This window comes from Microtus pennsylvanicus, chromosome X (assembly GCF_037038515.1).
Source record: "Microtus pennsylvanicus isolate mMicPen1 chromosome X, mMicPen1.hap1, whole genome shotgun sequence".
Taxonomy (NCBI): domain Eukaryota; kingdom Metazoa; phylum Chordata; class Mammalia; order Rodentia; family Cricetidae; genus Microtus; species Microtus pennsylvanicus.
Genome location: NC_134601.1, coordinates 77,882,722 through 77,910,692, shown reverse-complemented (window position 1 = coordinate 77,910,692; position 27,971 = coordinate 77,882,722). Strand labels below are relative to the sequence as shown.

Sequence of the window (27,971 nt, the reverse complement as noted above, 5' to 3'; positions counted from 1 at the left end):
AGACTAACAAGAAAAACGACATCCTGATTCTAGAAAGTAGAAAAGAAAGAGACACACACATTTTTCATTTATCCACTCTAAACCACTAGACTTGGAAGAAAATATCTCCCACTTTGTGAAGGGAGAATTGTTCTAAGCCTTAGAATTGAAAATAAATTCTAGATCCAAATATTGAAATCTAATCCTAGGCAATTCTTCACAAGGCTCAGAGACTAAATTGAATAAGGAAACCATTGCTCAGTATCTTCAATGAAAATAAATGTAAAACTCCCAAAGAAAATTCTCGGACACTAATCCAAGCATATTGAAAATTTTATTGCCATGACCAATAACATTCAATCACAAGAATAAAAAACAAAAATTATTCTGTATACTTAATGCAAAAAATATAGAACACATCTGCAGAAGGAAGAACAAAAGTAACAAAACCATTTCAATAGCAGCAGTTGATAAATTTCAATGCTTGGGAAAATAATCCCAGACAAATTAGGTATAGATAGCAAACACTTTAGCATACTAAAGGACATTAGATTTAGGACAAAAAACCATCACCATATACCAATTTATTTAATATAGTTCTTTAAGGATTAGATGAAATATCTGTCAAAAAAGAAATTAAAAGCATTCATATTTGAAAAGAAACAATACAATAGTCATTGTTTCCTGAGATATGATCTCATATTGATACTATAATCATTAATCATTATTATGATTATTTTCCAAAGCTCAGGATGGAATTTAAAATATAGTGCTTGTTGTATATACACACTAATACCAAACTATACTGTCGTGACAATATGATCATATATATTACATTAAAATTTTCATCAAAATCATTTATAAATAAACATAAATTTAGAAAATTTTAATATGTAAAATGAATATGCCTTTTGTGGATTGAACACATAGATGATTAACTCTGAACCAAACCACCAATAATTATTGGAGTCACATTAAGGAAAAACAGAAAAGCACTTCCTCCTTGAGTCATTTAACTAGGAGAGAATCCAAATTTGAATTCTCTTCTTACTACTTCTGTCCTCTGACCTCTGTCTGTTGTATGAGTCTGGATCTGTGCCTGCTTGAAGACTGACTTGTGAACCTGTTCAGTATCAATCAATAACTATAAATAATGTGTTCAATATGGATGTTGAATATTCATTTTGGAAAATTGCTTCCAATATCTGTATTTTATGTTTTCAGTAAACAATACACATGTATTGTTCTGGATCAGGAGCACAGAAGAATATGAAATTTAAGAGTACAGTTATTGTATAAACTTATTACATGGAAGATGCAAAGCAAATAATGCCCATTGCTACATTTTTCTCTGGAAAGCAGGTTTAAAAAAAAACAGATGAATACATAGTAGGATAGTACAATAAAAAAGTCTTCTTCTTCTTCTTCTTCTTCTTCTTCTTCTTCTTCTTCTTCTTGTTTTGTTTTTTTTTTTTGCTTTTTTTTTCAAGACAGAGTTTCTCTGTAGTTTGGGGTTCTGTCCTGAAACTAGCTCTTGTAGACCAGGCTGTCCTTGAATTCACAGAGATCTGCCTGCCTCTGCCTCCTGAGTGCTGGGATTAAAAGCATGCTCCACCGCTGCCTGACTGATAGCAGTCTTCTTAAATGACATCAAAGTATATTACTGGCTTCAATGTCCAGCAAATCTCCAGTGTCTTAGAATAGAAGAGATATTTTCAAAATATTTCTTTGCCACAGTAAATGAGTAGTCTTTCCATATGGCAAAAGCAAAGTACATGAAATAGGAAACATAAAGTAACTTCATTTACAATAATTTCAAAAGTGAAATCAGTGGGTCACTCGACATAATTATTCGGAACTGAGCTCAGGTCCTATGCAAGACAAGTAAAGATTCTTAAACACTGAGCAATCTCCCTAGCCCCAGAATTGATACCTTTCAAAATAATTAAAGCAGCTTATAGGTTCAATAAAACATCTACCAAAATAATAATGACATTCTTTGAAGAAATAGAGAAAGCAAGCATAAAATTTATATAGGACTGTAAAAAATCACCAAGAACTAAAGCTATCTTGAACAAATAGTACAAATCAGGAGGTACTTCAATGTCAGAATTCAAAATATAGTATGAAGCTGAGGTACTAAATACAACATACTGTTGCCATCAACATAGAATCATCTAGCAAGAAACAGAATAATAAAAATTTTGAAGAAATGTGATTATGCATAAATACATTATTTTCAACAAAAGTAGTGAAATGTCAGTATTTTCCATAAGTGATGCTGGTAAAATTTGATATACATATGCAGACATGAAAATAAACTCTTATCTCACATGGATCCAAAACTCAACTCAATATGGATTTAAATCTCAACATGTAAGACTGGTCACTATGAAACTACTATAAATAATTGTAGCACGAATAATAAAAATCCAGAGACATATCTTGGGGTTCAACCTAGAGTTCAGAGACACAAAGCAGCCAATCCACTAAAGAGCTCTTAACTCTATGTAATCTTCAGACTGAAATAGAGAGTTTCTGCCTCACCCTTCCTTATATTCCTCTCTAGTGCTGGGATTAAAGGTGGGTACCATCACCATCCAGCCTTCTATGCCTAACTAGTCTGACTGTTGGGATTAAAGGTGTATGCCACCACTGCCTGGCCTGTATGGCTCATTAGTCTGGCTGTTTTGCACTAACCTTCAGGCAAGCTTTATTTATTAAAACACAAATAATATTCTACTATGACTAAACAAAACGAAAGTGCTAGAAAAATGGATTGGATATGAGTTTTGGGAGATCTATCAACTACAAGAAAGAAAATAATAAAAGATTATATGGAATGCTACAACAAAATAAATGTTACCACACATGCAAGCATACAGTCAACAGAATGAAGTGACAATATACTAGATGAGAGAAAATATTAGAAAAATTATTCAACAGAAAAGGAACCAATAGGCCTGGCGGTGGTAGCGCACGACTTTAATCCCAGCACTCGGGAGGCAGAGGCAGGCGGATCTCTGGGAGTTCAAGGCCAGCCTGGTCTACAAGAGCTAGTTCCAGGACAGGCACCAAAGCTACAGAGAAACCCTGTCGCGAACCCCCCCCAAAAAAAACAGAAAAGAAAAAGAAAAAAAAGAAAAGGAACTAATAACTGCAATATAAAAAGAGCACTACAGATTAAATTAAAACTTACGTAAGTATGGAATAGACTATTTTTAAAATGAAAATAAGTAAATGTATTATATTTAAATGAGAATATGGCTATCATCACCAATTATTAAAGGTTTTAAACTGAAAACCAAAGCAAACTATTATCATAACCCAGGAAGAATGGCATAACCAAAAAAAGAATAAAGATAAAATGATGTTTGTAGAAGGAAACCCTTCTACTCTTTTGGGAGAAATGCAAGTTATTACAAGCATTATGGAAGACAGTATGGATACTTCTCAAAAATTCGCAAATGTAACAACCATAATAGACAGTAGATCCACCACTGAATTTTGATGCCCAAACTTCATTTTACATTGATTAGAGTAAGAAACACGTAAGGAATTAATCTAGGACTCCTTTAGATGTGTCTATGAGCGCATTTCCAGAGAAATTAATTGAGAGAACAAATTCTGCCTTGAGTATGCGCAGCACCAGGAAGTGAGCTGGGGATTTGAAGTGAATAAGAAGAGGAAAGGCAGAAAAGCTGCTGAATGCCAGAATTACCCTATTTCTACTTCCAGATTCCCTCAGATGTGGATGAACAGCCTCATGCTCCTGCTTCCATAATTTCCCCACCCTGAGAGACTGAACTCACAGAACATAACCAAAACTATGTTCCACATATAACATATGTCTCACTGGGCTTTCGGGCCCAACAATGAGGAAGATACTAACATGTAGGTACATTTTCAAAATAAATAAAACATATTAAAGGGATACTTACAGTATCAATATTTTTTGGGCACTATTTGTGGTGCTTTGAAGGAAAATAGCCCCCAAAGGGAGTGGCACTAATGGGAGGTGTGGCCTTGTTGGAGTTGGTGTGGTCTTCTTGGAGCAAGTGTGTCACTGTGGAGGCAGGCTTTAAGGTCTCATGTATACTCAAGCCATGCCCAGTGAGATAGACCACTTCCTTTTGCCTGCATATCAAGATGCAAAACTCTCAGCTCCTTCTCCAGCACCATGCCTGTCTGCACGTTGCCATGTCCCACCATGGTGATAATTGTTTGAACCTCTGAATTGTAAGCCACCCCACTAAATATTTTCTTTTATAAGAGTTGCTGTAGGCGTGGTGTCTCTTCACAACAATAGAAACCCTAGCTAAGACACTATTCAGAACAGTTAAACCATGGAAACCACCTAAGTATTTGACCTGCTGAATAGATAGAAACTGTAGTAGATACAGGAAATAACATTCAATCATCAAACTTACAAAGTCCCATCAAATGCAGCATAGATAAAACTAAGGATCATTATTCTTAAAAAACTAATACAGATGCAGAATGAGAAATAAGTGTGCAATGCCAATGACAGATAGAATCTGAAAAGTCGTTTTTATAGAAGCACAGTTGGTCACAATTTTGTTTTCCATATAAGTTAGCTTTAGTCGACTACTGGCCATAAACATGAAGCAGAAAATTCCAATAGAATTAACTCATTTGTTTTTAAGTTGTATACTTATACAATTGTATAAGGTATTGTTTTCTAGAAGCACAGACATTAGGTACACGAGTTGTCCATCCTATTGGCTAATGCTACCCACACTTAGAATGGCGCTTTCTTTACCATTTCCTCTGGCCCCTCATTGGCAAGTTCTAAACTTATTATGCAATTTTAAAATCTTTTTCGGCTTTTAAGAATAACAGACAGGTCTATGTTTTGACACTAGTCTACATAGTAGGTTCCAGGAGTAGAAATTGCAATTGTTGGAGGAAAGTTGTTACACTTATATTAGGGAAACCTTTCCCAGAGCAAGGACTATAACCCTTTCCTGGAAAAATTGTTCCTCATGGGAACAGAGCTGTAACAGTTTAGCTGGAATACCTGTCCTTTCAGAGCTGTAACATAAGCACTTTCATTTATTTATTCATTTAAGGGTTTATACGAAGGATGTTTCTGTGTCTTGGCTGTTGTGAAAAGGGTTCAGTGAAAATGGGGGTGCCGCCATCTCCAGAAGGAACTGATTCTATTACCATTTTTATATACTCATAATAAGGATTCCTGGGCTGTAGTTCAATTTAGTATTTCAGAGAATCCATAGGTTTCTAAATAAGGGCCTTATTAATTCCATTCTAACCAACAGTATAAAATGCTTACTTTTTCCATCTGTTTTGCCAACCTAAGTGTGCTTTTTTATAGCTAAGTATACTAGGTTTGAAATAACATCTTGTATTTTTATTTACACTGCTGGTAATTCTAACCTGATTATCAGTGACTTGACCCTATTGATATGTGTACTTTGTAATAAGTATAATTTTCTGAAAACCTGAAAAATTTCAGACATTTTGTCCATTTAAAAACTTATTCTGTTCTTTATAACAAGCATAACAGTTAATTAAGTGAAAAAGCAACCTATAGATTGGAAAAAATATTTGCACATGATATGCCTAGCTATATATTATATTTATTATATAGTATATATTACATATTAACACACTATATATAACTATATAAATGTATAATAGATCATACGTAACATACATAGTTTTTTATATGTGCATATATAGCATGTCAATTTTATAGTTTTAAATGTCACATAGTTTATTAGCATAAATATACCTATTTATATATATATATAACATATTAAAGTACATTACATTTAAATATATATATCCTATCCTATTAATAATATGAACCATTTGAAGAAAATATTACATGACAAAAGTGATATTGTTGAGAAGAAACCTCTCATGTTAGTAAATGTATTCATCCTTCCTTCTCATATTTGATAAGTAGTTGTGATCCAGCCAATAATGGAGGAAACCATTTTATTTCTTCCCACACCACTGAGATTCACCCAAGAGCTGTCAGTTTCCATAACATGTAAATGAATATATAATGCAATAATTGAATTTCTTCTTAAAATACTGTCTAAATACTGGAGAAATACAGAGTTTCTTCGAAGTTCCCAAACCATTTTAATACCATGTATTTGTCATGTCCCCCAAAGGGCTAGTCTTTCAGTTAGGTATATTCAGGTTAGTATTGTATGTTAATAAAACATGAATTAATTACAAGAAGGATGTTTAATGAGGTTCACTTGCCATCCAATTAATTTAATTTAAAGTTACATGAGCAATAAAGGTTTAATTACATTCTATGGTTGTATTGTAATTCCTGAAGAATATGTGACTATTAATTTATGGCTACAGCAATTTGCTTATGGCCGATTAATTGGTACTTTAAGCACAAAACTATATATAAATGTAAATTGTTTACTTGTTGCATTTAATTTAAACTAATAGCCAATGCTAAAATTAACATATGTATTTTATAGAAGATAGCACTTAACACTTTAGTTTCTGCACTTTTATATGCAGGTATTTTCTTCTGATTATAAACTAAAAAATATAACAGTAGTTTTTTTATTAGAGGATTTGGGGTAAATATGAGGTTTTTAATTCTTGATTCTTATGTTGGGGATGAGTAAGAAGCTTCAGGAAACAAGGAACTTCTAATGGTCTGCCATAAAACTTTTACATATTTAATTAATTTAATAATAACTCATAATATTTTCATTTATTGCATAACCAAGATCATGATTTGTGCCCTATTTATTCTAAGTTTTAAGGATGCAGTGTAAAATTTAATATGATAGAATTATGTAAAATTGTTACTATACGTTATATTATTCCTAGTGTATAATACTTATTTGCATTCATGCATGCAACATATTTTCATCATACCCATTCTAGCAACATGGGTATTTAGCTTTCCCTATCTCATCTCCTCAAACTCTTTCTTGTTTTCTAAAAATCTCCAGAGCTTCAGATCCTCTGAAACTGGAGTTAATATGTAGTTGTCTGCTGTCCAATGCGGGTGCTTGGAACTAAACGTGAGTGCTCTACAGCAGTAGAATATGCTTTTAACCACTGAAATCTCTCTGCCATTTCTAGTGTTTTTAGTTACTGAATGAGAAGAATGACTCTTGCTTTTTATGGATTTAGATTTTGGATAAACTGGAGAATATTAACTTCATGATAAATTGGGCACATGAGTTGATATTTGTGGTTTTTTTTTTTTTTTTTTTTTGGTTTTTCGAGGCAGGGTTTCTCTGTGTTTTTTTTGGAGCCTGTCCTGGAACTAGCTCTTGTAGACCAGGCTGGTCTCGAACTCACAGAGATCCGCCTGCCTCTGCCTCCCGACATGAGTTGATATTAAGAGGAAATTAAATTTATTATTTGTAGTAGGAGTGGCGGGCTGCGTCCCACCATATGGCTAGCTTTACATTCAAAATAATAACACAGAAACTGTATTCTTTTAAACACTGCTTGGCCCATTAGTTCTAGCCTCTTATTGGCTAATTCTCACATCTTGCTTTAACCCATATTTAATAATCTGTGTAGCACCACGGGGTGTGGCTTACCAGGAATGATCTTAACCTGTGTCTGTGTCGGGTGGGAGAATCATGGCAACTGCCTGACTCGGCTTCTTTCTCCCAGCATTCTGTTCCGTCTACTCTGCCTATCTAAGCTGCTGTCTTATCAAAAGGGCCAAGGCAGTTTCTTTATTAACCAATAGACATATGACCCTTCCCCATTAATTATTTTCTTTTATAACTTTACTGTGATAATAAAGAAATATTGTCAAAGAACTGTGATGTGGCAAAACAATCATATATATGTAATCCAATGTTTAAAAAGGCAAGGGATTTGATCAGATTGTAGAATTGTAGTATATCTTTCAAATGTTTCTTAGGTATGTATCAAAACTATTTCTGAAGTACAGAATATAATTATATTGTACACTTGATTTCATTAAAAGTGTACTTGCATTTTGTTGTGCTATATGTATATTTAATTGTGATAGCAAAGGCAAGTGCCATTGCTGAAATGATTAGTATACACAGTATCCCAGGCAGTTAAACATACAGTTTCTCTATATTTTATTTAATTTTGAAAATGCTTTCTAAACTCTCATGAGTTCAGATAGTATTTTTTATTCTACTATTAATAGCACTAATATGCTAACAAACCCAATGATTTATAATAAGTATGATTTTGGGAATAAACAACTACAAATTACCCTTGAAAGCTTTGAAATAGATTCTAACAAGTAATGATGGATGGCAGCTTGATCAACGTGATCAGGTAGATACAACAGAATCTCAAGAAATACAAAAGGAAAAATGAAAGGGAGGTGGAATTTTCTATTTTGTGTATATGGTGTTTGCGTGTGTGTGTGTGTGTGTGTGTTTGTGAGTGCAGGTGGACACTTAATGCAGTACATGTATAGAGGTCAGTGAACAGCCTGAGGGCTGGTCCACACCTTCCACATTGTTTACAATAGTCTCTTTGTGCTGCTGTGTATGCACGGATAGTTGCCCCACACATTTCACTTAAGTCAATTTTTGTTCTTCCCTTTCCATTTTGCTATAGGATCAGTAGGATTACAGGTGTGTGCTACTGTATCCAGTTATATGTGGTTTCTGGGCATTTAACCTCAGGTCTTCACACTGCACCACAAGCACATTCTTTATCCACTGAATCGTCTCCTTGGCCATGGGGAACTCTTTTTGAGGGCTGGGCTACCTAACAGAAAGTGCATCTAGAAGCATGGCATGTGGAAAGGGAGTTCTTCATGTTTCACTGTTTAAAAAGATTCTACTCTTCTGTCTTAGAAGAGTTGATACTGTTCATGTGGAATTACAGATGTTGTGGATAACTCAGGGAATATCAAACTAATTGGTTATTTCATACTAAATGTGCAGCTCTGAAAACATACACATGTAACATCATATAGGCTTATCAGTTTCTATGTATGTATTTAAGACTATATATGTATATATATGCACACATATATGACTATATATGTATATATATACATACATGTACATGTATTTATGTGTTAGCAAGTAATGAACAAAGGAGCCACGAATTTTTAAAACATGATCAAGGGGTATATGAGATAACTTGGAGGGAGAAAAGGGTAAGGGAAAAAGATGTAATTATATTATAATTTCAAATAATAAAAATATTTAAAAATTAAAGAACTACAGGTGATGAAGGACTGCTGAGAGTAGGATAAAGTATTTTCCAAGAATGAGCTCCCTAATTGGTTAGTCAGTACTATGTGGTCAACCCTGAAATCATACAGATACAAGTAACACGAAATGGAAGGAACAGGCTGTATTTATATATGTATGCATACGTATGTGTGTATTTGTAACCATGGTAATTAAAGAAAAAGAGGTCATAAATTTGAGATGGAAGAAGAGAGGGACATAGGAAGGGTTGGAAGGAGAATAGCGCAATTGTCATTATATTTTAATTTCAAAAAATAAAAAGAATAAAACTGAAGAAAGTATACGTTGAATACATTACATGCATTTGGGCAGCTTGGCGTGACAATCAGAGTACATAAGAAATACGTTGTACATTTTAGTGGTATGGAAAACAGTTCAATTTGAAACAGTCATAGAGTACTAAAACAATGGTGTACGGAGGTTAAAAACCCTTAGTCTCTGTTTTTTAAATTTCAAAGTATAGATACCATAATGTGATATATGTTTCTTGAATGTAAAATAAAAATGTATGTGTTAATATTTGTCAAATTTCTTTATTGTATGGGAAATGAGTTTAAGATTCTGTCATTTTCCTCCACAAATTTATTTATTTGCTTTTCTTTTTATAGGGGCCCTGTTTAGCCTGATCCTCAGTCTGTTTGTACTATGGAAGGAATATGCTGTTGATTTTCCAAAATATATATCTATAGAAAGGAGCAATAAGTGTGTCCCAGAAAATGTCCTCATTGATGTCAAATACGGATGGTCTTTTATATTTGCTGCTTTTGGAACTCCCTTCGTATGTATATCAGGAATTATTTTTCATTTCATTGGCCGACAGCTTGAGGAGTTTCAGAAATGAACAAGATAAAATGAAGAGACCATAGTGAAATCTGCTCAGATTCGTGAAGGATGCTTCTACAAAACAAATTCAAGACTTGGAGCTTAGCCAAGCAATAGGAGGATTATTTACTACCAGAACACATGTGCAGCATGACATTGCCAAATGAATGCAATTTGCACAAGGGGTGCTCCAAAGGAAAATTCAGAAGAGAAGCAATTTCTAAGGAAATTGTGTAACCTGGAATCTACTGTCTAGATACAGAGATAAAATGTTTGGCTCTGGGTTGTGAAACATATCACAAATACTTACAAGAGTGAGGATGATCTCAAACTCTCTGGTGCTATTATTTAATTTACAGCCTATCCAAAGTTAGTCCAGCTTATATTAGAGCTTTTTTTAAAAAAGTTAAGTTTGAATCATTTTATTTATTTGAAATAACCAATTGACCATAGCTAACACACAAGGGCAGCTATGACTCATTCTCTTCTAAAAGCCTGGGAATTTGAAGGGAAGAATGCAGAACTTTTCCTTCTTGTTTCTTAATAGGTAAACTTCAACATCAGTTAATGCAGGCACATTTCAATTGGATGGATAAACAGAGTTACATATGAAAAATCAACTATGTATATTCTTATGTCCCACATCGCATACTCTTCCAGCACAAATCTGTATTTGAGCAAGAGATTTATGAAAATATTGCAAAATGTAGACTGTTACAATTGAGTAAATATGATTAATGGTCATATTTTCATTCTGAACAAAAAGGCTTCTTGTGGCTAAGAGATAATTATATCCAGAGAAGGTGGATTCTGGTCTGCAAGATGATTGAAAGGGTTGCATCTATTTCATTATTTAAATCACATCTATTTATTATTGAACCATTTCTATTTGTCCTTAAAAGTCTCAGCAGAATTAATACATCTTAGTTCCACTGGAAACATGATGGGATGGTCTTATGTTAATTTTTAATTTATAGCAAAATCTAAAATAAAATAAATAATTATATTATGTAGTAATAGGGAGCGGCGGGGTTGCGTCCCCAAATCCCCAGCCGCCTGGCTCGGCTAGCTTATGCCCCGAAATAATTACACGGACACTGTATTCATTTAAACACTGCTTGACCCATTCTCTTCTAGGCTAATTCTCACACCTGGACTAGCCCATTTCTAATCATCTGTGTAGCGCCCCTAGGTGCGCTTACCGGGAAGATTCTAGCCTAAGTCCATCCTGGGTCGGAGCTGGGGCATGGTGTGCGTCTTCCCTGGAGCAGGTAGCATGGCGTCTCTCCTGCGTCTGCTCCGGGGAGCAGAGCTGTCGGGTCTGACCTCACTTCCTCTTCCTCCCGGCATTCTGTTCTGTTTACTCCTCCCACCTAAGGGTGGGCCTATCAAATGGGCCTAGCAGTTTCTTTATTGCTTAACCAAATGAAATCAACAGATTGATATATGACACTCCCCCATCACTTCCCCTTTTTCTGTTTAAACAAAAAAGAAAGGCTTTAACTTTAACATAGCAAAATTACATATAACGAAACAGTTATCAAGTAAAAGTTACATCAGAAACATTTATACATATAACAAAATTGACCGTAAATCTCTATCAATGAAGCAAAATCTATACTAATGCAAATTATTCATATCTATATCATATCCCCCTTTAAATGTAAAAGAACATTTATAAACTATATTTGGGAACATGGGCGCAGTTTTTTCTCTCCAAACTGCTTCCTGCTGAATGGGGGCGTCGTTAATGATTTTAGGGTGTAACCTGTGTGCCAGGTTTATCTCAGTTGGCAGTTGAGCAAAGCAATTTTCTGAAGATGTTCACAGCAACCCTTCAGGAGGACGTGGTCCATCATACCAAATCGGAATAGAAGAAATCCATAGAGTCTCATCCTCTGTGAAAACAAAAGAAGACTCTCTCCAAAGCATCATATCCTTAGACCCAAATTCTGAAATCGTAATACCCTTATATCCATTCTGGTTTAGCTTGGCAGCCCATGTAATGAAATGTCTCTCTGTACTTAGCTCCTTTACAGTCAAAAATTTTAAAGAAAACACAATGTACATAATCCAGACTTTCTGTGAATTTTTCATTTTTACGCGGCTTATTTTTCTTTATTTATTTTAATCTCTTAACTATCTGTACTCTGTCTCTTTAAAGACTTTACTTTTACTTTTTTCTTTTTAAACCATTAACTTTATTCTCTATATTCTTTTTCTTCTCTCTCCCAAGCCAACGTACATTCATCCAACAGTGTGACTCATTTATTGGTCTGAATCTGTCCTATTGTGAATCTGCAATTTTTTACTATTCAGGAGCACTTTTGATTTGTGCCTTTAAATCACTAGGCACTTAAGAATCTAAGATGTGACATTCCTAGGTTAACTTTTGCTTTTTGAGCGTACATCTGTAGACCAGGCTGTCTTTGAACTCTCAGAGATCCGCCTGTCTCTGCCTCCCAGGCATTGGGATTAAAGGCGTACACTACTACACCTTGAAGTCACAGAGGTCTATCTCCCTCTGCCTCCCAAGTGTTGGGATTAAAGGTGTGTACTAAGACACACAACAACTCTCTTCCTTTTTTTTAAGAACTTCAACTTTTAGCTTGCATATATTTTTAACACACTTTAAACCATGCAGAAATTTTCTCTGTCTTTGAATCTCTCTTTACTGTATATCTCTCTTTTTCTGACCACAAGAGCCTTTAATTTACCAAGCAATATCAGTAGGACTAAAGGCGTGGCTTTGACGGCTGGATCCAGCCCATTCCTTAGCTTTCCAGCCTCATGGCGGATATACAGGCTGCAGCCATGTTTATAGCATTTCAAGGTCCCTGCCAGCCAGCAAGCTACAACAGACAACACTCAAGTCCTCTCTCAGTAGCCGGCCCTCCTGCCTCAAACAGTCAGAGTTTGCCCTGGCAGGATGGCCCAGAAAGCTAGCATTTTTAAACGGCGCAGCTTTTTTCCTGCTACGGCTGAAAACCGAAAAGCATGTGTTCAGCTTTTCATCAACACTGTTTAAGTGTTTTGTGGCAGGACCTCTTAATGAGCTGCAGGGATTTGCAGCTGAAGCTGAGTCAGGAAAATTTCAAAATGGAGGACGTACCATTTTGTGCTAGCTCTGGGGCTACCAGGTAGGAGCGGCACTCAGCACTTTAATTCTGAGACTGAGCGTGCAGCACAGAAATTCTTTTCATCCAAGTTACATCCAAATCTGACACGCAGAGCACTGTGCAGTCTGAAAACACGTCTCTGTATGGCGGCAGGAATCCGCCATGCTCTTCCGCCTGCCTAAGCCTGATTCGGCCATCTGCCCAGGTGCAGGCGGGGAGCTCTGAGTCATCGTCAAGGTCTCAGAGCACTCTCCTTCCGATCCCAAGCGGGAACACAACATAAAGCCAGAGTTTGCACTGGCGGCATAGCCCCAGGAAGCCACGCTTTGAAATGACACAGCGTTTTTTCTGCTGCTGTTGCCGAATCAGGAAATCTCTCTACATCACGCCACCAACAAACAGCAAAAATCTGTGTTAAATGCTCTCTCCCTTATTTTTAAGCCTTCTCAGGTTTTTTAAGTGGGTTTAGTTAGCCACACGTCTGGGCGTCATTTGTAGTAATAGGGAGCGGCGGGGTTGCGTCCCCAAATCCCCAGCCGCCTGGCTCGGCTAGCTTATGCCCCGAAATAATTACACGGACACTGTATTCATTTAAACACTGCTTGACCCATTCTCTTCTAGGCTAATTCTCACACCTGGACTAGCCCATTTCTAATCATCTGTGTAGCGCCCCTAGGTGCGCTTACCGGGAAGATTCTAGCCTAAGTCCATCCTGGGTCGGAGCTGGGGCATGGTGTGCGTCTTCCCTGGAGCAGGTAGCATGGCGTCTCTCCTGCGTCTGCTCCGGGGAGCAGAGCTGTCGGGTCTGACCTCACTTCCTCTTCCTCCCGGCATTCTGTTCTGTTTACTCCTCCCACCTAAGGGTGGGCCTATCAAATGGGCCTAGCAGTTTCTTTATTGCTTAACCAAATGAAATCAACAGATTGATATATGACACTCCCCCATCAATATTACAATCACCAATAAGATAAAAGTTAACCTATGATGTTTGAAGATCTTATATGTTTTGGTTAGTCTGTGAATTTTATGAGAATTGGTAGATAAATAAAAATGTATCATTTGTATGAATTCATTTTCTACTGGCATATGTTCTTAGAGACTCAACTTGAACAAGTGTCTTCAAGTATTAGTAAAATTTATGTTAACACTTAAAAATATTTTAATAAATTGCTAATTATTATTCTCTTCTGTGGCTGTTAGTAACCATTCAGCAATTATGATATAATTTTTACATATGCATTTTAGTTTGATACAAAGTATTACAAATTTGGATTGTTCTAAATGATACCTTTCTGTTTATTTCAAAGGACTTGTAGTTTTAAATTTTTGCTAATAAAATACATGTTGAAACATGAACCATTGTACAAGTTAATATTTCTCTTGTTTTGATATAGTCTCCTTCACATTTAAAAAGAATCCCGAGAGGAGATTCTAGAGATGATATGTTTGAAACAAAAGATCTTAGAAATTATCCCTTTGTCATGGTCTGATAGTGTGCATAAACAGAGTTCAGTACTGAGAGGTTGAGGCATTTCACAGACAGATTCAGCTACCAGAACTGAAATTCTAATTCCACAACTAAAGTTGAGAAGGATACTTGGCTTCTATATTAGAAATGGTGTAATTGACAGGTCACAGATTGCTCTGCCGAAAATTGATGTATTTTTATTTTTCAAGGAATCATCAGTCTTCTGTCAAAAAAGATTTTACTAGGATAGAGAATGAGGATGTCTACAACCTTAAGCTGAGCTGCTACCCACAAGTAGAATAAATATGTTTTGGGGATCTGAAAACGAGAAGAAGGTGATTCATTCTTAGTTTTCCATATTTTTAGGGGAGACAGACTTCATAGTAACCCCAAATTATCAGTAGTTTCTCTCTTCATCAAGTCTCAAAAGAGCAAACCAATTTTCAAAAATTCTTTTGTTTGTACTGAGAAAGGTATTGGGACCGAGTGCAATTTGGGTAAGGGTGAACAGTATCTTCTCTTAATGTTAGTTAATGAAAATGTGTACTGCTGCCTCTTATTTTAAGACTATGAAATAATAAAGTAATAAAGGAAAGAATTACAGTGTATGTTGATTGTAAGAGAAGGTATATAAGTCAAAGTAATGTTCCGTTAGCTTGTTCACTTATCTTTGTATGAAATAGCACAAACTATTTGTTCATAGTGCAATAGTGAGTGATATTATCTATGAAGATACATCATCCTTTCTCAAATTTTGCAGTGTCTCATGCGACCATTTCTTCATTCTCAGAAGCATTACACTGTGATAATTTATTTTTACAGAGCTATGTTTGTTTATTTATGTATAGTCATAGTCATGGATATACATATTTATAAGTCCAGAGATATGCATCAAGAGTTATTTTTATCAATAACTACTGTGGTGAATAGTAATTTTCTTTTTTTTAATTTATAAAATAAGAAAATTGTAATTTCATCAAAAATGTTCTTTTACTTGTCTGCTAGTCCTTTGTATGTACATATTAAAATATGTTTTCTTCAGCTCGCACATGCATATGGATGTGGGGAATGGACTCAAACCCATCTGTCCATAATGATGGTGCCTATCACCTGATCTGTAGTGGCCTGGAGATAGTTGTGATATCACAGACAGACCATTGTGATAGCTAGGATGTGGGGGGTTTCTGAATAACTGGGCTAGGAAAAGAGTTTAAAATATAATGAAATTGATGGAGAGAGCAAATCTGTCAAATTTGGAAAGCTTTTACCAAGTTTCTAAGAGTACTCTTAGAATATATATATATATATATATATATATATATATATATATATATATATATATATATATATTGTGTGTGTGTATGTGTTTTGATAAATGAAACTTGCCTGAAGATCAGTGCAAATCAGCCATACTAGTCATCTGAATAGGCTAGGCTCATAGAAAATGGTCTGTCAACCATTAGAAAGGTAAGACTGTTGGTGAAATCTCAGCAGCTCCTGTGCCTTGTTCTTGTACAATCTGAATGGTCAGTGAATTTTCTTTATAATATCTTGTAATAGTTTTCCCAGAAACATAAATAAGTTATGGTATGTTTCTAAGATTGGGGGAATGTTAATGTGAGTATTCCATTGCTGTAACAAATCATGTCTCCACAAGTTTATTGCTGTGTTAGCCACATATGGTTTTAATATTCATCTCTGTCCTTCAGCACCTATGCATTCAACCCTTCTCGTGTTTGCTTTAACTGAGATAAAGTTTTAATCCCTAAAAATTGAACATTTACATCCCGAAGAGGCCATTTTGGATGCCAAGATTCTGATCAAATTATTGTTATATCTGCATCTGTTTGTACAAATGTCAATGCCATTTGTTCATATTTTTAGTTTTGATCTTTGATCATTTGTAGAAGTTTGTTAAAATACTTGCTTGATGGTCTTTCCTGATTTTTTTCTGTCTTCTATAGCTGTTTTATTATCCAGAGAAGTAGGGTTTCTTACAATAGCCATTAGGTTCTTTAATTGCTCTGGGAAGGAGTTTCCTCTAAGATGGCAGCAAATGACTGAACGGGATTTGGCATAGAGGCCTGCAAAAGGTCCCTCATAAGAGTTTCCTGATGGCAAAGGATTACCTTGAGCATTCCTCATTGACCTACATTCATTAGTTCAATGCCTGCCTTTGCCACATCTTCTGCCAAAAGAGAATGTCCATAAAAATAGGGTTAGAAAAGGGTTTTGTTTCTGCCTTTTCAGGAGAATAAAGGTATCAAGCTAATGAACCTGAAGACCACTGGACAAATGAGACATCTGAAGAAAAAGGAAAAATTGTCCAGAAAAAAATCTCAAAAAAATTGGCCTATTGGTATATAACATTTCCAAATCTTCCAAAATATTTGTTTTTGTTATTCTCTACAGACATATAATGTAAGTGTTCATTTTGTATTCCCAGTTTAATTAAAGATGAAAGCTGTCTTTGGATTTGAAGTGTAGGTCTCTCCTTCTTTAAACTCAAGCATGCTTATTAAAGTGAAATCCAAATTCTCTGTTCCATTTCAGGAAGGGCGCATGATATAGGAAAAAGGAAAAACAAATATTTAAGAACTATTATATTGTCACTAATCTCATAATCATTTGGTTTTATACTGACTCTTTAACAGATTTTCTTAAGATATAAGATTTATATGATGCATATATATATATATATATATATATATATATATATATATATTTGTCATGGTATTCTAGAAAAGGTTTTATCTACCTTCTTGTACATGATTTCAGGGTTGAGTCTCTATCAATGAACCATGAGCATGCCTAACAGGGACCTTTGAAGTCTCCCTAGGGAGTATGGGGCCCCACAATGATGATGTCTCCAGGACTATGATAATATCACTAAGCTGAAAAACACCACCTAATGATCGACTTTGGACTTCAAACTTCTCAAAGCAATTTCACTGTGGCTAGTTTAAATGATCCAGTCAACAGACTACTCTATCCAGGACTTGAGACAAGCCGTGTACTTTCCCATTATGCTGAGACTGGACAACAAATGATACAGCTACCTCTCCCAGGACTTGATGATTAACCCCAATTTTTTCTTTTATGGATCCTCTAATGATACCTTCATCACCTCCCCCGAGAACAGGAAGTAAATTTAAGAATATGACATCTACATTCCTAAGAGGTGGGTTAGGTGGTTTTTGGTTATGGATATTTGTTATTGTTTAGGGGAGTTGCTTACCAGTTGTTATTTGTTATGGACAGGAAGAAAATTTAACAAAAGAAAGATTTAACATTCAAGGTTCTTGTTTTGAAAAGAAAAGGGGGGTATAAATATGATAGGAGTTTACTTTCTTTGTGGCAAAAGTAAGCCACTAGGTAAGAAAGTGCCCTTCCCTCAACTGTTGACAGTATTCCATCCTAATTGGAGAATCAGGACCCAAAAGAAAGTGACTATCAAACATTGTCAAGACAAGGAAAGACAGCCCGTAGGAGCATCCTGATTCACAGAAAATTCTGTTGGATATTCTAAGCCTGAAGGCCAAAAATGGATGCCCCACCAGAGGAACTTTGGATGACTGTCCAGGAAGCCAGATGTTTTTGTCATTTCTCACCTATTTTGGAAATTGCTTGCTCTCACTTCCTGCCTACTCAGTATTATTCCCTTCTTGGTTTCTGTGGGAGTTGAAAACTAGATAGTTATGGTTATATTTTGCCTTGTGTACTAGATACAGAAAGCAAGTTATGATAGAAGATAAATTAGGTACAAAACTTTGAACTCATAGGTTAGACAATGGAGTATATTGTCGTAATTTGTCAAATGTGAATGAACTAGACATTGTTGATGTATTTATTTCCTGTATATAGTGTACATATTTATTGTACTTATTGTATATAGTTTTTCTTATATTAGTTATAGCCTTTTATTAATTTTAGACAAAAAGGGGAAATATAGTGGTATATTATTTGTGTTTTAATAAATAAAGCTGAGGATTCATAGAAGCAGGTTCACACATTTTTGGTCTGAGGTAGTGGTTGGAGCCAGTTCCTGGCTGCTTTGCTTTTCTGATCTTCAGATTGAACCCCAATATCTGCTTCTGGATTTTTATTATTTGTGCTACAATTTTATGAATCTGTTTTGTTAGATGAGTCAATACTTATTGTATTAGACTATAGAAAAGTTTTAAAAGTTAAATGACTTCACATCAGTAAATTTGCTCATTATGTTCACAATAGCACACCATAAGTGTTTTGTAGCTATGAAATTTATGGATTAAGCATATTAGTGACAAATTCCAAGTCACCAATAGCTTAGCATAGGTGTCACATAAGGGAAAAAATAAGTTATTTAATTAATAAGAGTGAGTCCAATTTGAAAATGCTACTTCATGCTCCCTGTTTTCTGTCTTCTGCCTGTTATATAAGTCTGAATCTGTGCCAGCCTGAAGGCTATCTTTTAGATCCATCCCAGTATCTGTGTCTGAATCTGTATGTGACTATGTGTATGTGCGTTTCTGTTCCTAGTAAACGTCTTTGCTCAGTTTTTATAGCATAGAACAGAAAGCATCACATGGGGGAAGGAATGTGATACTTACAGAAATCTTTAACAGAGTTTTACAAATGATTAAGTCTTTGGCTTTATCTGATACCATCTCCCTCAAGAAAAAAGCAGGCACCCCAGGGAATGATAGTTTTCTAGTTCCATCCATTTGACTGCAAATTTAATGATGTGATTTTTTTTAAACTCCTGAGTCATACTTCATTGTGTAAATGTACCACATCTTCTTTAGCCATTTTGTGCCTGTGAGACATCTAATTTTTGTTTTTTACAGTTTGTGGCTATTATGAATAAAGACTCTATGAACATAATTGAGCAAGTGTACTTGTGGTGGGATGGAACATCCTTTGGGTGGTATAGTTGGGTCTTGAGGTAAATAAATTTCCAGTTTTCTAAGGAATTGTCATTTTAATTTCCATAGTGGTTGTACAATTTTTGATTCCTACCAGTAATGTAAGAGTGTTGTTCCCCTTGCCCAGCATGAATGATCATGTGCATTATTGATCTCAGCCATTATGATAGGTGTAAGATGCAATTGCAAAGTAATTTTGATTAGCATTTTTCTGTTGGATAATAGTGTTGAAAATTTCTTTAAGTATTTCACATCCATTTGAGAATTCTCTATTGGTAATTCTCTTTAGATCTGTACCCATTTTTAAATTGGAGTATTTTATTTGGTGATGTCTAGTTTCTTGAGTTCTTTATATATTTAGGATATTAGCCCCTTTTCAGATGTAGAGATGATGAAAATATTTTTCCATTCTGTAGGCTGTCATTTTGTTATATTGACAGAGGTTTTTGCCTTACAAAACTTTCCAGTTTCACGAGGTCCCATTTATTAATTGTCGATTTTAGTGTCTTCACCATTTGTGCTCTGTTTAGAAAATTGTCTCCTGTGCGAGTGCATTCAACGGTATTTCCCACTTTCTTCTCTATCAGGTTCAGTGTGTCTGGTTTACTGTTGAGGCCTTTAATCCACTTGGACATGAGTTTTGTGCAGAGTGATTTGCATTTTTCTACATGGTGACATTCAGTAACACCAGTATAATTTGTTGAAGATGCTTTTTTCCTACTTATGTCTTCTTTATCAAAAATCAGGTATTCAGAGTTGTGTGAATTTATGTTTTGACCTTCAATTAAATTACATTGATCAGTGTGTCTGTATTCTGCCAATACCATGCAGTTTCTATTTCTAAAGATCAGTAGAGCTTGAAATCAGGGATGATGATATTTCCAGAGGTTCTTTTATTGTCCAGGATTGTTTTAACTATCCTGTTTTTTTCATATTAATCTGAGTATTATTCTTTTGAGCTTTGTAAAGAATTATAATGTAAGTTTGATGGTGGTTGAATTGAATCTGTGAATCACTTTTGATAAAGATGGTCATTTTTACTGATCTGTGAGAATATGAGGTCTTTCTATCATCTGATATCTTTTCCAATTTCTTTCTTCAGAGACTTGAAATCTTGTTATACAGCACTTGTTTGGTTGGAGTTACCCAGGATAATTTATATTATTTGTGGCTATTTTCAAAAGTATTATTTCCCCGATTTCATTTTTTAAATTTATTTTTTATTGAAAATTTCCACCTCCTCCCGTCCTCCCATTCCCCTTCCCCTTCCCTCCCCCCACTTCCCCTCCCTATCTCCCTCCCTCTCCAGTCCAAGGAGCAGTCAGGGTTCTCTACCCTATGGGAAGTCCAAGATCCTCCAAGCTCCCCCCAAGTCCAGGAAGGTGAGCATCCAAACAGACTAGGCTCCCACAAAGCCTGTCCATGCAGTAGAATCAAAACCCAGTGCCATTGTCCTTGGCTTCTCCATCAGCCTCCAGGATCAGCCACATTCAGAGAGTCTGGTTTGATCACATGCTCCATTAGGCCAAGTCCAACTGGCCTTGTTGATCTCCCATTAGAACAGTCCTGCTGTGTCAGTGGGTGGATGCACCCCTCACGGTCCTGACTTCCTTGCTCATGATCTCCCTCCTTCTGTTCTTCATATGGACCTTGGGAGCTCAGTCCAGTGCTCCAATGTGGGTCTCTGTCTCTATCTCCATCCATCACCAGATGAAGGTTCTATGGTGATATGCAAGATATTCATCAGTGTGGCTATCGGATAAGGCCAGTTCAGGCACCCTCTCCTCTGCTGCCCAAGGAACAAGCTGGGGACATCTCCGTGGACACCTGGGAACCCCTCCAGTGTCAAGCCTCTTGCCAACCTTAAAATGACTCCCTTAATTAAGATATCTACTTCCCTGCTCCCACATCCACCCCTCCTCCATCCCAACCATCTCATTCTCTCAAGCTCTCCCCATCCTCCCCTTCTCCCTTTTGTCTCCCCATCTCCCAATCATACTACAAAAGCATTTGTTCAACTATGTTCATAGCAGCACTATTTGTAATAACCAGAACCTGGAAACAACCTTGGTACCCCTCAATAGAAGAATGGATAAAGAAGGTGTGGCACATATTCACTTTAGAGTTCTACTCAGCGGTAAAAACAATGTCATCTTAAATTTTGCATGCAAATGGATGGAAATAGAAAACACTATCCTGAGTGAGGTAACCCAGACCCAAAAAGATGAATATGGTATGTACTCATTCATAAGTGGATTCTAGCCATAAATAAAGGCCATTGAGCCTATAATTCGTGATTCAAGAGAAGTTAAATAAGAAGATGAACCCAAAAAATAACATATAGTTATCCTCCCTGATATTGGAAGTGGACAAGATTGCGGAACAGGGGTTAGGAGCACAGGGGTGGGGTTGCGGTTGGGATATTTCCCAGATTTCATTCTTAGCCTGTTTCTCATTTCTATATAGGAGGGCTGCCTGATTGTTTTTTTGAGTTAATGTTGTATCCAGTTATTTGGTAATGTATCAGCTGTAGGAGTTTCCTGGTAACATTTTTTGGGTTGCTTCTGTATATATCTATCATATAATCTATAAATAGTGATACTTTAACTTCTTCTTTTTCAATTTGTATCCTCTTGATCTCCATAAGTTATCTTATTGCTCTTGCTAGAACTTCAAGTGCTATATTGAATATATGTGGAGAGAGTCGATAGCCTTGTCTTGTTCTAATTTTTTTTTTGTCGTTTCTTTGAATTCTTTAAGGGATTTATTTACCTATATGTAGAGATGAGGCGATCATGCCTGCTTTTTGTCCCATCTGGCTCCCACACAGCTAACTTAGTCCCGGAAATAACAGCACATAAATTGTATCCATTTAAACACTGCCTGGCCCATTATATCTAGCCTCTTCTTGGCTAATTCTCATATCTTGCTTTAACCCATATCTAGTAATCTGTATAGCATTACGAGGTGGTGGCTTACCTGGAAGATTCTAACCTGTGTCCATTTTGGAGAGGAGAGCAATGGTGTCTGCCTCACTGCCTTCTTCCTCCCAGCATTCTGTTCTGTCTTCCCTGCCTATCTATGTTCTGACCTATCAGGCCAAGCAGTTTTCTTTATTAGTTAACCAATGAAAGCAACAGATAGATAGAAGATACACCTACATCACTTATCATCTTCATAAATTTGGATTTAACATTGTTTTCTTGTACATCAGCTGTGTTTGAATATTCAGAGCTTGCTGTAATAGGATAACGGAACTCTGGTGGTAACATATTACCTTGGGTGATGTTGACGTTATTCTTATGTTGGCATCTAGGCATCTGGGTTTGCAGTGATTATGGGTCTAGGTACTGATTTCTGAATTTGTCTTTGTTGGATGTGTGATTTGTTCTTTGATTTCTGTTTCTTCTCTGGTATTCTGGCTAATGTGGCCTGTTGTTGACTGTTGCTGAGCCCTAATGCCTTCCTTGGGGGAGGGGGTGAGAAGGCATGACATCAATGAACACAGATGTTGGAAGTCTGGTAGAAGGCTTACAGCAGACTCATTTATTTAGCAGTTGGAGGGAGGGATTTATAAACCCTCCCAGCACCAGGCATTCTGATCCATAGACAGTTGACATTGCATGGTCATCCCCCATTGGCTAGGCACTTTTTCTAGGCACTGAGGTAACTCCACTTGGTCTCTTCTCATTCACTAGGCATGGTCAGGACCTCTGACAGCTCCAGGCAGACTCCAGGTTAGCTCCTTTTGGCCTGGAAGGCCTTAACTTCCTACAGTTGAGCAAGGCTTCTCCACCCAAAATGGGACTGAACTTCTGGAAGGTAGCGGTTTTTGCCTGAGTTGGTGACTGAGAGAGGATGACAATAAGATGTGGGTATTAAGAACAGGGTGTAAGGTACTGAGAGAATGGGGATGTTGGGGACTGGATGGTGACAATAAAGTATGGGGATTAGGAATAGGGTATGGGTTATTAAGAGAATGAGGATGTTGGGGACTGGAAGAGGGTGACAAGGTATGGGGATTAGGAATAGGGTGTGGTGTACTAAAAGAATGGGAATGTCTATAAACAGACAGCTTAACTGAAGTTCTAGGGTTAGTGTGGACTCTTGTCACACCCACATTGTTCTCTTTAGGCAGGTTAAACAATCAAGCTGAATATAGAGCTCAATATCAGTCTTAAGTGAGCTTAAGGTGTGTTACTAATTCTGACTGTATGAGGTCAAGCAAAAGTTCCAGTCACTTAGGATGTTAGAGATATTTTTATAATGTTGCATTATCAGTACCAAACTAATAAAATTGTAAGATTTTCATACTGACAACCTGAGCACAAACAGTGATTCGAAGTTTTACATTATGAGATATTTACTCTAGCACCCATCACCTCCTTTAAGGTAGTTTAATTTGTTTTCAGATATCTATTTCCTTCCAAACTATATGAAGTAGGTGCTTATTGATTAACTTTAACACTCAAAATATGGGAAAATCAATGATAAGAAAGATTAATGTATTGAAGGTGACTCAATTAACAAACATTAGTTTATTAGGGTTATTTTGAAATATATTCATAACACTAAACAGAATACTGTTCCCATAACTAGTGGTTTGTTTATTTCTAGAGTGTTTCTGTGAAACTGAATCATAAAATAATTGCTACTTCTACCCCCAAACACTATAGATACCTGAATAAATATTTTTACACCATTGTCCCTCTACTATTATATTAATTTGTTAGGACATCAAAAAACAAAACAAAACAAACACTACTAACTGAGATTAGTCCAAGATCAAGTTTTTAGCAAAACTGGGTTATTTGAAGGACATAGTGAAGTAACAAACTTTCTACATTATTGTGATACACTTAAAATTGTGGAAAGCTTATAAGTACTTGCATAGTTATCACGAATATTCACAGAAAATAGTAAAATTAATGTAGAATCTACTGTGATGTTAAAAAACATATATTATAATTTTTGTGGTAATAAATTAATGTAACAAAGAACAGAGATAGGGTAAGAAGGTAAATACATGAAAACCAAAGTTAAATACATGAAAAGAATGGTTAGTAAAGGAGTGGAGAATAATGTTATGTGGGGGGACATAAAAGAGCAATTGATTCAAAAAAAATAAAAAATAAAACAAGAATCCACTTCACAACAATGCAAAAGTTTTAGATAAATGGATGAATACAATGGGAAGAAATATAAAATGTATGAATATCTTGACAGAAAATAAAATTTTAAAATAAAACCAAGCAAAATAAAGTCTAAATAAGTCAGAGTAAAACTACATGGGAAATAAAATTGTAATAAAATAAAGTATAAAGAATACCCAACTATATAACAAAATGATAAAAAATAGAAAATTATATAAAGGTGAAAAATAAATGATGAAGTTTTTAAAAATATGTATTAGTAGATGTGTCAGAGTAAGAAGAAGTAGAAGCACTAAGGGTAAATGAGAGAGAGAGAGAGAGAGAGAGAGAGAGAGAGAGAGAGAGAGAGAGAGACAGACAGAGAGAGACAGAGAGACAGAGAGAGACAGAGAGAGAGACAGAGAGAGAGAAACAGAGAGAGAAACAGAGAGAGACAAAGAGAGAGATTTTTTAAAATGAAGTGTTGATTATGGAAATAGGACTTGGAGGATTTGAGATGACCCCAAAACCTCCTTCCTGAGGATTCATCTTCATAGTACCAGAAGATGATATACAAACTTTTATGTAAGAAAAAACAATAGTCCTCTCCAGCTGTGATGACGATGTACCACAACAATGACCATCATGGCAAGATATCTACAATAATGTAGTAGTGACACTCACATCTTGGAAGCAACAAACAGCTGTCTTGTTCAACTCAAGCCCTACTTAACAGGAAAAAAATCATTCCTGGTACTGGTAGCCAACTATACATAGCTAGTGAGTTCATGGATCCTAGAGAAGAATCTATTACTTTCACTTTCCTAAACTAGTAAAATTACTAATTAAGTACTAAACACTCATTTTTATGCCCACATATAAGTATAACTCTTACTCCTCACCAAAAACTATCTTTTGTAGCAGAAGAAAACCATTAACGAAATCTACAACTAGATAAATTTCAGTGAACTCATAAACTCATCATGAAGTATCCAGCTCCAGCTGATGCAACTGCAGTATAATACCTGTACGCAAGGCTCAGGGAACTTCAAGGAAAAGGAGGCAGAAAGATTTTAAGATGGAGAGGTGGCTGGAGGGGAAAGGCATGGTGGGTGAGAGGAGGGGGAGACCTGTGGCTGGAATGTAAAGTGAAATTAAAATAAATACATAAAAATTTTTAAAAAAGAGCCAGATGATCAGGAAGTCTGCTCTGAGACCGTGCTTCCTAGCTACCACAAGGAAGTTTTACCCTTGAAATTAAAAAAAAAAAAAAACAAACCATGGCTTCCTGAACAATACCTAAATGGTCCCAATAGTTGACTTCCCAATGTCAATGGATGGGGAAATTTCACAGGGTCTCACCTCTTGTGAAGAGCTATCCATAATAAATTACTGATGAGAAAAGAAGGGTTAGTCTTCCCTTAATTGGTTATCCAACAAGAGTTATCTACTTAAAAACACACAGGTAAGCAACTCTGAACAAACTCAGCAGACCACTATTCTATATTGACTTATTTATATGCATATGCAACAATACAGACTACAGAAGAGGAGCTGTGAATTTTGGAGTAGAAGTTTGAATATGGGAGTAAGGAGAGAGGTAAGTGAGGCAGAAATTTATGTGATTATATTTTAATTAAACCATTGACAAGTGGCCAAAAAGAACTGTTTAGTTCAGAATTTGTTCTAGGGTATGTTAGTTTCATGTTTAAAGAATAGCCCTTATGGAAATTATGGAACATTGTGGATGTTGAGTAAAAATCTAAAGTTGAAGACTACTTGCAAGGAAAAAAAAAGTGTTGGATCAGACTTTTTGTAGTCCTCAAATACTTAAGAATTCTAAAACTTAAGATCTAACACCCACATATAAGAGAAAACATTTAATGTATGTCCATTTGGGTCTGTTTTACCTCATTCAGGATGATTTTTTCTAACTCTTATGAGTATAATAATTTCATTTTTCTTAACAGCTGAATAATATTCTATTGTGTAAATGTACCATATTTGCATATTTAGTCATAGGTTGTTTCCGATATCTGGCTATAATAAATAATGCAGCAATGAGCATGAATGAGCAAGCATCTCTGGTAGTAAGATGTAGTCTTGGTTGTATTCCCAAGTGACAGTACCAGTTTGCACTTCACTAACAATGACTCCATCCTGACCAGTATCTGTTATCATTTTTTTGACCTTGGGCATTTTGACTGTGGTAAGACAAAAAAAAATCTCAAAGTAGTTTTATTTGCATTTCCTTGATGTCTAAGTATGAAATATATACATTGTGTTTTGAAAGGACGGCCACTTTTGAAATCCTACCAGTTCATGAGGATGGGATGCCCTCACAAATCTGGTGTCTTTAATTTCTTGTTTTAGTATTATAAAGTTTAATTTCAAGCCTTTCATTTGCCTAACTAGAGTTTACCTGAGATTTTATTTTTTAAGCTATTATGAAAGGCACTGTTCCCTCAATTTCTTTCTCACTATATTTGTCCTTTGTATATTTAATTTTTCTGCAGAGTTTAGGTAGCATGTAAGGGATCAGAGGGAGAAGAGACTCTTTTATGTAAAAGGAAATAGAATATAATGTTATAAAGTGATGAAGAAGAAAGTATAATAGAATGGCTAAATGGGGGACAGGGATGGCAGGGCAGGTTAAAGGAATATGGGGAGGGACAACTAACACTAAAGGCCTTTTGATAACTAGGAAAATCTACTACTCTAGAAGCTTCTTAAAATATATAATGTTAATTTAAATGGATTGGAGGAGTTAAATTTCCAGCTGGGTAAAATCCAAATACCTTGAGTTCTATACATCTTGTTGAATTGTTTGCTAACAGGGTACGATAGACTACCTGAAAACATCACAGGCTACAACTATCAGTTACTCTCCATAACCAGATGTAAGATCCTGGTGCTGAAGATACCACTTATTTATGCTATTGAATATAGAAAAGTTGAATTGTTGCTTAACTTGAAACTACCTCTACCAACTAGCATTCATAGTGCTAGAAGTTTCTATACTTGCTAATGGGGTAGAAAAGTAATCACCACTGTCACCCAGCTACAAATCCTGCAACTTAAAACAGTAACCTGCCCGTAAGATACAGATTTACAATTGTAGTGCAAATATCATGCAAGTAATTAGCCATTTTTGGCTTGCATTTGAGGCACACCCCATGAGATAGAACCCACACCTGACCCTGTTGATGAGGCTAAGAACCTGAGAATAGATAGAATATGAACCCCAAGGGAAAATCTACTACTATTATCTTGCCAAATGATAATAGCAAAGACAGGACTCC

At 35.8% G+C, this 27,971-nt stretch overlaps 1 protein-coding gene across 1 annotated transcript in view; it reads left to right on the top strand.

The window, feature by feature from the left end:
- LOC142841432 (transmembrane protein 182-like) overlaps positions 1 to 14,252 on the top strand; it is a 55,003-nt gene extending 40,751 nt beyond the window's left edge. Inside the window, exon 5 of the mRNA XM_075958270.1 lies at positions 9,830 to 14,252. Within this exon, the coding sequence (XP_075814385.1) occupies positions 9,830 to 10,062 (233 nt within the window). The 3' untranslated portion in view covers positions 10,063 to 14,252. The remainder of the gene's footprint in view (positions 1 to 9,829) is intronic.
- The last annotated feature ends 13,719 nt before the right edge of the window (positions 14,253 to 27,971 follow it).